General features: G+C 47.7%; 1 protein-coding gene across 1 annotated transcript; it reads left to right on the forward strand.

The window, feature by feature from the left end:
• Positions 1–245: 245 nt before the first annotated feature.
• Positions 246–9,586, forward strand: WBP2NL (WBP2 N-terminal like). Its single transcript, XM_080344308.1, has 8 exons — positions 246–322; positions 2,899–3,007; positions 3,532–3,667; positions 5,084–5,176; positions 5,959–6,183; positions 6,593–6,739; positions 7,117–7,193; positions 8,018–9,586. Exons 1-8 carry the CDS (start codon positions 264–266, stop codon positions 8,063–8,065), a joined length of 894 nt encoding a protein of 297 aa, XP_080200434.1. The 5' UTR covers positions 246–263; the 3' UTR covers positions 8,066–9,586.
• The last annotated feature ends 553 nt before the right edge of the window (positions 9,587–10,139 follow it).

Raw genomic sequence — 10,139 nt, forward strand, 5'->3', positions numbered from 1 at the left:
GGGCCTGGAGCAGAGCGGACGCCGGGGCTGCCCCGCGGCGGGGAACACGCGATACCGGGGAACACGGCGGCCCGGACGGTGCAACCGCCTGTAGCGTCCCCTCCACCGGCGGCCATTAAACCAGCGTCGCCTTGACAACCGCTGGCGTCATTTCCGCCTCGTGCCCGCCGCCTGCCGGGAGGAGTCACGGGGGGCGGGGTGCTGGGGAGGCGGGGCTCTTGGGTGACGTCACAGGGTCAGGGGCGGGGGAAGGGGGAGCCAAGATGGCGCTGAACAGGAACCACTCGTCGCAGGGCGGTGTTGTTGTCCCCAATGCCGAGAGGTACCGGGGGCGGCGGCGGGGACGCGGAGGCCGGATTGGGGGGGCTTGTCCTCAGCCCTTGTCGGGGCCCAGGGGTGGGAGGCAGCTGGGCCCCTGGCCCGGCCTGGGCGCCGTGCGGTTCAGCGCTCCCCGGCAGCCCGGGAACGGGCCTGGCTGGAGCCCACAGAGCTGCCCCGTCTTCACTGCTGGAGCTCGGAGGGCCTTAGTGCCGCTCCAGCGGGCGGCCATCGCCTGTAAAACACAAGGAATTGGCTTTTGTTAGTGTCGCGCAATTAGCTAACGATGTCAGGGAGGCACAGGCCGCTTAAGGCAAGAGTCCTAACCCCTCGAATTCGAAGTAAGGACAACTTCTCGTCAGAGGAGCGGTCTGAGCAGAGCCGGTCCCCTCCTGGACGTGCGGGGACCGTTTCTTCGTGAAAACACAGCCAGCTGCTCGATGCCCCGAGTGGGGGTTGACAGACCCGCGTGATGGGCATCGCCCTGGCTTTGGTCGTGTTTGGGTGCTCCCGGCATCCCGACCTTCCCTGGAGAAATCGGGGAAGATACAGGCTTAGTGAAGGATCATCGATCTGGTAAACAATAGGAAAAACACACTCCAAAGTATCACAGAATGTCAGGGATTGGAAGGGACCTCAAAAGATCATCCAGTCCAATCCCCCTGCCGGAGCAGGAGCACCTGGATGAGGTTACACAGGAATGCATCCAGGTGGGTTTTGAATGTCTCCAGAGCAGGAGACTCCACAACCCCCCTGGGCAGCCTGTTCCGGTGCTCTGGCACCCTCACTGTGCAGAAGTTTCGTCTCAAATTTAAATGGAACCTCCTGTGTTCCAGTTTGTACCCACTGCCCTTTATCTCATCTTTGGTTGTCACTAGCAATGCTCCAAATAATGTTCATACCTGACTGCTAATACTTCAGTCGAGAAAGTCCTCTGACATATAGAGCTTTCGCTCCACAGGGTGCAGAGCCCTCCCATGACAGCCTCGGATGCTCGGATGGGCACGCAGGTACAAACCAGTTCAGCAGCCTAATTATGCCCTGTGGTGGTGGCTGCATGTTATTTGCTTGTATGAGTGGCTGAGAATAAATAAATATTAAAGTGACTATGTAGAAGTTCTTCCAAGTGAGGCAAACTCACAGGAAGTGCTGCTACAGGATATGGTTGAGGAAGTATTCTGGTACGATCCAAACTGTTGAGGAGTTGGTTTTATTTAGCTTAGAAGAAATGTGTCCCCTTTGCATCTCAGAAATGGGAAGAGCTCTGCTGCCTCGTCAGTCTGTCCCTCCCAGCCAGACTGAGAATCTGCATTAAGCTCCACTACGAAGGTCCACTTCTCGTGGACCAGAAGCTCCACTATGTCCCAGTAGAATTTCTTGGTCAGGTTGTTTTTTTCACATTAAAGCTAGACTTTTTTAATGTCTTCCTCCTTGGACAGCTACATTTTTCAGACACATCTATACTGTTAGGTTTTTCTCTTCCCTACAGACCACACAACCTGAAACTACAGGGCTTTTGGTTGTTTTCCCAGGCAGTGGCCCTGCTGATTCTTCCCTTCCCCCAATAATTTTGCAGTTCCCTGACTCCTTACTTGATCCGACTTCTGCAATAGGCTGATCAGAATATGTAAGGATAATTTCAGATCCGGCCTCTTCAAGGCTTGTGTTGAGTTAGGGTTTTGTTTTTTTCTTTTTCTATGCTCTTGAACTATAAAAGGATTTGGATTCTTCTGCCACTGTAAGACACTGCAAACTTGTCACCCCCAAGGCTCTTTTGTTTATTCTGCAAATTTTCTCACTAGGTGGTGTGTTTAGGGTTTGCCCTGCAGATTCAGTGACATGCTTTCCCAAATTGACTCTTTCCTTTTTCCTGAAAATATATTTAATTTTTCAGTCACCTCCATACCCCCAATTCTGCAGCATTCACAGTTCTCATCTGGCTTTGTGTTGTTAGTGAACTTTGCTAATGTTCCTGTAGATATCCAACAATAATAGGCATATTGCTGACATTACTGGCCCCTCCTTTTGTTTCTTAGCATGGGGCTGTTTATTACCAACATTTGCTTAAATCATGTGAAGCAAGGTCAGCAGTGAGAGTATTAGTTAAGCAACATCCTCAGTTTGCGCGCAGCAGGTGCTGAGTCACAACAGTGCTGTGTTCCTGTGTGGTGGCTGGTCCTGGATTTAAGCACGAACTTGGAGGGAGGGGCTTGCGCTGAGGTGGTGCCTTGGCTTCAGTGGGGTTGTTTCAGACACCTCACCCATTCCTGTGCCCTGACCTTTCTGCTGAGGCTCTTCTCGTGCAGAGAGAAGAATTTCTCAGCCTTATGGTTTTGGAAGCAGAAACTGTGATTTAAAATGTCCCTTTGTGGAGGAGGAGCAGGGTGAGAGGATTAATTCTTCCACTCTGCATAAATCATCACTGTCTGTTCAATAGCAAAACAGCAGGGCCCACATCAGAACTGAGTCTTTTGGGGTAATATTCAGTTTCTGGTGTGCTGTCCCCCTCCCTGCGTGATGGATGTGTGTGTCAGAGCTGTCACTGAGGTTGTTTCCAATTTGTCTGATTTCCCCCTGTAGCATTCTCAAAGAGTGTAAAGATGTGGAGCTCTCCTTCAGTGACGTGACAGGCAAGCCTGAAGCCTTCAAAGGCACCAAGAAAGGGATGTTGTATCTCACCCCTTACAGGGTAAGTCTGATGCCAGCAGGGCTTCCTCTTTCTCAAGGGATCTCGTGGACCAGAAATGCAGTTGGTAATAGAAGTGATTTTTGGTACGGGAGGAACGACTGAGAGTATTACTAGGAGAAGATGTGGAAATAGGATAGTTTATGCCTGTGTCACAATCCCAATTCCCTACAAAATCACATGCAGTCCTGGAAATCACTGTCCAGATAATATATTTCATATAATTATTACTTTCTTTGAAAACTGTCATAGCTTATCCTTAAAAAGTAGAACAATAAAACTCTGTGAATGTGCACATGTATTTTAAGTGGTATATTATTTTGCAACATACACATTTCAGCTCAGTGAGCTATGTGGCATCAAATCTGTTTGGTATTCTGCAGTAAGAAGACACTGAAATAACATAATGCATACTGATACTAAGGGTTAAATTACCATATTTCTTGGGTGTTGCCACAACTAGAACTCCATGATCACCTTTTATATGTAACTCAAGCAATCCTGAAGTATTCCCTCTGGTCTTGCAGATAATCTTTGTGTCGAAGGGCAAGGATCCTATGCTGTCGTTCATGATGCCGTTTTATCTGGTGAAAGGATGCTCGATCGAGCAGCCTGTTTTCTCTGCCAATTACATCAAAGGACAGATTCAGGCTGAGGCAGGAGGTATGTGCCCATGCTTTGTAGACTGAACTCTGCCCAACTGTCACAAGTCTTTTTTCTGCTGAACATCAGACAGACAACTAGCATGCACAAGACAGACGGACAGAGTAGCTGTAGCAGCACAGGTAGCATGTCCACGCTGAGGTAACTCGTGGCTCCTGAGCTCTAAGGCACTGCTGCATTGTAAGTTTCTGCCCACAAAGCTGGTAACTGACTTTCACAGCTGACTTTTGCTTAATCCTGTAACTTCTGTCCTGCCATGTATGTCACCTTTATTTGGTTTCCATATGTGGTTGTTATCCGTTGATTTTGAGCTGGAGCAATGAGTAAGTGACTGAGTCACCAATCCTTGGTATTGATAGAATTAGCAACTGGTTTTGTTTCCTTGAGGTCGGTAGACATTTACCAACATGGGTGCATTTCTGTCTGTCCAAACATGGGGAATTGCACAGGGTAAATGGGTTAAAAACAAGGCTTCTGGTTCAGATTTCTCCCCTCTTCAGCCCTGGAGTTAGTTTGTATGTGTTTTGATGGTATCTGGAAAACTCAAGCTTTTGCATTTTGTTTATAACAATGTTTTAAAGTGTCTGGGTTCTCTGGATTGTGGATCAGCCCACTTTCTTAGGCTGAAGTAATACTAAGACAGTGGATTTAAAGAAGTGGAACTCCAGCGGGATGACTCTATCCATGGTGGATTGTTTTGTTATGTTTCTGTCCTTTATTTCTACTTTGTTCCTAAGAGACCATATCTACTTTTACTAACTCCATCGTTAGACAAAGATAGATCTTATGAAACATTTTTATTTAAATGACACAAAAAAAACCCCAAACATGCCCTCCCAAAAAAACACCAAAAAAGCCTCTATGAAACAAAACACTTTTGCTTATCTTGCAATGTCATCACCTACTTTATTTTTTTCTAAAAAATTGCTATTGTACCTAAGCACATATAATCTGTCTGAGCTTCTGTGGGTCAAAGAGATTAAAAATGTTGCATTTGATTTAAATCCTAGCTTGAGTTGCAGATGCTCATCTGTAATCCAGTGAAGTTGGCAATAAAACTTCATTTGAGAGCTTTCAATAAAATACTCAGTGAATAAAGTGTTCTTTCTTCACACCATGTTCATTATTAGGTTCTGTTAAACCTTTCAGGAAAGGACAAAACAACTTAGTATCTAGAGTATGCTGCTTCTACATCATTGTCCTTTTAGAGGGTAAAGAAACAAATTCCTGATGTTCTTAGGATACTATTTTGGGGGATGTCTGATAAGCAGCACCATGATTCTTTCCTCCTGGCAATATGATGCAAAATAGTTTTGAAATAGAGAAGGAAAAATAATTTGAATATTAACTGTTTTGCTGGCTTGACTGCTACTGAGGATGTTTCTAGTCTGTTTCAATTCTATTTCTCTCTTCTAGGTGGCTGGGAAGGGCAGGGGACATTCAAACTGACTTTCAACAGTGGAGGAGCCATTGAGTTTGGACAGCTGATGTTCAAAGCTGCCTCTAGTGGTAAAGGATCTTCAGAACCTGCAGTTTCCCCATGCTTGGCTTGAGCTTTTAGAGAATAGTGCTTTTTTTGTTGTTGTTGGTTTTTTTAAACTCCACAGACTGAAGGAAGGTGAATACCCTGTGCATGCTTCCACAGCAATGTATTCTTTTTCTTCCCAGAGGAACTTCTGTTTTCCCTTCCAATCATTTTTATTTTATCTTAATACTTTGTACAATCAGAATATTCTGGGGTTTCTGCTTCTGAGTTGGACCACCTTTTTCTACAGAACCTTATTCCACCTGAAATAAAGTTGAAATATGTAATGATGGAAAACCAATCTACTTACATACCTTTAGCTCAGTTCTGTAATGGAGTAACGTGGGGGAAATTAACATGTCCACATTTGGAGAGGGGAGAAGTAATTTTTTTTTTTTAATCTATTTTAAAACTTTCAAATGGGGGAAAAAATGTACTTTATTTTTTCTTGATAAGAAAGTTTTAAAATAACGTAAAAATGCCCTACTGATACTTGCTTTAGAACAGTCTTTTCTTCTAGCAGTGGGAGCTCTGTGCTGGGACTGGCACCTGACAGCTGGTATTTTTGCAGCTGGTTTCCCTTAGCACCCTGTAAACCTGCAGTGAGGAGACTTTTAACGCTTCTCAAGCGCAGTGCTGTGCCAGGACTGTGTAGTGAATTTAGATAAAGGAAAATGGTGCTGCATGCACAGGACTATTTTCCTTTTATTCTATACATTTAACTATAACCAAAGGATGCCTGCCTTACTAAATGTGTGGTCTTTAGCTTCCAGTGGCGTTCCTCTCCAGACCCCTGGCTATGGCTATGGCTATACACCTGTGCCCGGAGGGTACGTACCTCCCCAACCTGCTCCAGGGGGTTACTCACCTGTGCCAGGGGGCTATGCTGCTCCTCCACCACCAAATGGACCATACCCTTACGCACCACCTCCGATGAACGCCTATGGACCTGCTCCACAGCCCATGGGATATCCATACGCCCAGACTCCAGGTTTGGAAATTATGTAACAATGGCTGGTTGGAGGTGTTTGCTGTTAGTTGTAAAGAAATCACAACGGTACAGTGTGGGTTGCTGAAGTTGTGTCTCCAGTGAGGATCCTTGTCCTTGCAAAAATTTGTCGCGTGCTGTTGATCACACTGTGGTGTCTGTATCGTTGCAGCTGGGTGGGAGGTGAAAATGTGGTTGTTAAATTGTGCTGCTGCTCAGCAGAGAATTGTTGGCTGCTGGCATGATGGGCATTAGCAAAATGCCAGATCCCTGCTGCGTGCATCCCTGCCATGCCTGCCGTGCTTCACCAGAGCTCTTCTCCGGGGCTAATGTGCTGCTGGGCCTGTGAACTCTCTTCCCCTCTGTCCTATTGCCACGGGCCAAAGCATCAATCCGGTGTCATCTTTTTCAGGTATTTACCCACCCCTGCCAAACATGAACCCCATGTATATGCCAGCTCCTCCCCCCTACTCTGGGCCATCTCCTGCAGGACCCTCAGCTCCTGCAGGACCCTCAGCTCCCCCAGGTCCCCCAGCCTCGGTGGGCCCAGAGATGCCAGGTAAATGGGACTGGGTGTCCATTTTGAATGTCTGATTGCAAAAGGGTGCTTGGGGGTTTGGGCTGTGGTTGGCATTGTGGGCACAGCATGGGGTGGTGAAGCTGTTGCAGGAGCTCAAAAATGTCTTGATCTGTTATCTGAGATAACTGGAGGGGGAGCTGCTCAGCTCTGCACTGCACCGCGTGTGGTCAGCTCTAAGTCTGCAGCTTTTCTGAGCTGCTCCGAGCTCCAACCCAGCTTGCTGCAGTTGCTGCTGGCTCTTTGGAGCCTTGTTGACTCCTCAGGAGAGTTGTGGCTGGGGAGAAGGCTCTGGGGCTGCTGCTTAAGCCCTGTGAGATGAGTGTGTCCTACCCTTGCTGCTTCTCTTTCCTTTCTAGGGGGTAGTAAGGCCATGGAAGCCACTTCCAGTGCATATTACAACCCTGCCAACCCACACAATGTGTATATGCCCATGGTGAGTCTGCGCCCCTGTTCTGCCTGTGCCTGCTCCCTCTTCCGTCACTAACAGGGTCAGCAGTTTGCATTCCTAGCAAAGCCCAGTGTGCCTGCCTTTTGAACAGGCATAGAAAGTATGCATTTTCCTGGGAGGTGCGGATGATAGTGCCGTGAAGAAGGCTTGTTAAATCCTCAGTCAAGAAAGGAGGAGGGCCTTGAGATTCACTCCCTAACTGCTATTCAGTACAACAGAAACTCTGTATGGGGAGAGTTAGAGAAGAGCAGGTCACTTAAGAATGGCAGCATGTGGGGTTTGTTTTATTTTTTCTTTTCTGGGCTGCAAGGAGACAGGGAGCTCTCTTACAGTTCAGCCAGCAGATACTGGCTGTAGCCTACATCTGGTATGTGGCATTCAGTCTGTCTGTGCCCTTCATGGCCTCGCGTGGCTCTGTGGAGACCGATGGAGCAGCAAAACTGGCCCTCAGCCCAGGGGCTTGCAGTCTGCTGGGTCAGGGCTATGAACATCAACAGAGACAAAGCCCTGGAAATGAAGGGATGATGGGGATTGAAACAGATTAAATGGTCTGTTATTTGCAGTAGACCGTTTGTTACCTGTTTTTGAGGGGACGTTCACTAGAAACATTATGAGAGGTAGCACATAGTGTGGAGCATAACTGATACTAGAGAGGAACGGTGTGTTGAAATGCCAGCTTAAAACAGCACCCAGCTCTGGGTGTAGCTCACTGAAGATCAGTCATTCCTTGTAAGCCAAGTCTGGGAACGCCTGGGAGGAGCTGGTCATAGGATCAGCAGGGTTGTTGACTCTATTGTATCTCTTTCCAGGATCAGCCACCTCCTTATACACCTCCTGAGGATAAGAAGAACAACTAAAAGAAGGAAATTGCAACCAGCCTCCCACACTCTCTCCCTGAAGACAACATGGCTGTTACCTCCCTTTGGGTTAGCATATCTCTAGGTCTCTTTCTATATATATGATATATGCAGTGCTGGGCAGGGGAGCACCTGCCCTCCTTAAACGTAAAGTCATTGGCAATACAAGGCGGAACAACAGCACTTTCCTGCTTATTTGCTTTATCTCATGGGGTCAAAGCACTAACCTTTTGCTCTGCCATTGACTTAAGGAGAGAGACGAACTTCCTAAACCACCAGTAGATCACATCACTAATCTGGGACTAAAATATGAAGGCTCTGGGATCTTGGAGTAAAACTACTTGGAATGCCAAACTTTTGACTTCTGAAACACCATCCAAGAGGAAGGGTACAGAAAACCCTGACATTCCTTACACAGGTCCTTGGGTGCCCCATAAAGGTGTTAAATTTCCTTAAATTCAGACTGAGGTGGGCCTCTGGAAATCCTGCATTGTGCTGGAAGCGTGTGTTTCATGTCCAGGACTAACAGTTGTGGTGCGACAAACTGGAGAAGTGCATCCTGAGAGACACCGAAGCATTTGGCTGTGCAGGAGGGAAGGGGATGGGCCCCAGCCAGGCTGCCTGTGCAGACATCGAATAGAGAAGCAAACAAAGCTGTGCTGCGGGGCGGTGAGCTGATACCGGCAGGCATGTGAATTCATCTCGCTTTCCCCCTCCTAGAAGCAGGTCCCAGATCTGCGCAATGATCCTGTATCAAGCAGCCATTCTTCAAGTGTAACGAAGTCAAGTGCCGTGCAGGAGGCTGCTTGCCTTGGAGCAAAATGTGTTACATGAGGATGATGACCTGGCACTGGTCTTGTCAGGAGATGGGTCCCGCAGCCCTGGCTTCCTCTGCTGAGCTAGCTTGTGCTACGTGCCAGCTCCATGGGAAAACTGGACGTCATCTCCTCCTTGGGCAGCCACAGACAGGTTGTGTGTGCCCGTGTCTGAGCAATGTGGGCAGGTGGGTGCTGTAACACCGGCGTTGGGTTGCTGAGGGGTACAGTGCCCTCCCTCAGCTGGGAACACTGGTGCGGATGTTAGTAGTGCTCAGCTGTCTGACAGAGACTGTGGCTGCTCAGCCACAACCTTTCCTTCTTCCTTAGGACATAGTGCTATTAAACCTGCTCTGAGGAGAGTCTCTCTAGTCTGGTGGAGACTGTTGTGATCCTTTGCATATGGAGTGATTGTACTTCTTCCTACAGCCTTCCTGCCTTCACAGTGAAGGGGAAGGAGTGCTGTTTTCCCTCTTGCTTCTCAGTGTGCCAGGGCTCTTCTGAAAGTCAGGCTTGCACGACTTCCAAGTGTGAGTTCCTAAAGCAGCCCTGCTTGGGGGGGAGAGGGAAGTAAATTTCCTTATCTATAAACACCTTTAAAGTCTGTTGGAGATATTCTAATAACTCTGTATATAAAAAAGAAATCAACCATGAATGTTTGTAACTTTTGAATTGCACTTTAATACAGGAGTGTTAATACCTTTAACTGCCTGCTCACTGTTGAGTGTGTGTTGTGTTGACCGTCATTCCTGCCAGCTAACACAGCAGGCTGGAACAAACGAGAACCACTGGTGCTGTTTCCTCGGGTGGGCTGTGGGCCAGTCCTGCTCTCCCTGGTGTGTGGCTAAGCTGGATCTGGACTCGGGTAACTGTGGGGAGAGAAGGTGCTGGGGCTTATCCTCCTGCTGCCTGTGGAGGGCGCCTTTGCTCTCACTCAGATATGCAGAGCTGGCCTGTGTTCACCTCATCAGGGCAGGCACAACACTGCATTGGGCAGGGGCAGTGTCACCACCCTGTCACGCACCAAGGCTGTATTCTTAGCAGCTCTCCTGTGTACGTTTACATTTACTGCCTATCTTTACGAGGAATTCCTCTCTAACCATTTTTTATCCCAGTGGGTAGAAAAACAAATATATGGTAATGGCAAATGTCGCTTAACCGGGGTCTGTAAAACCTGAATTTCCCCTTGTGCCAAGAAAAGTTGGTACCCTGCTGAACATGGTGTAGTTAGTGAAAAGCTGGTTTGTACTCTGCATTAG

This window comes from Nesoenas mayeri (genome assembly GCF_963082525.1).
Source record: "Nesoenas mayeri genome assembly, chromosome: 1".
Lineage (NCBI taxonomy): Eukaryota > Metazoa > Chordata > Aves > Columbiformes > Columbidae > Nesoenas > Nesoenas mayeri.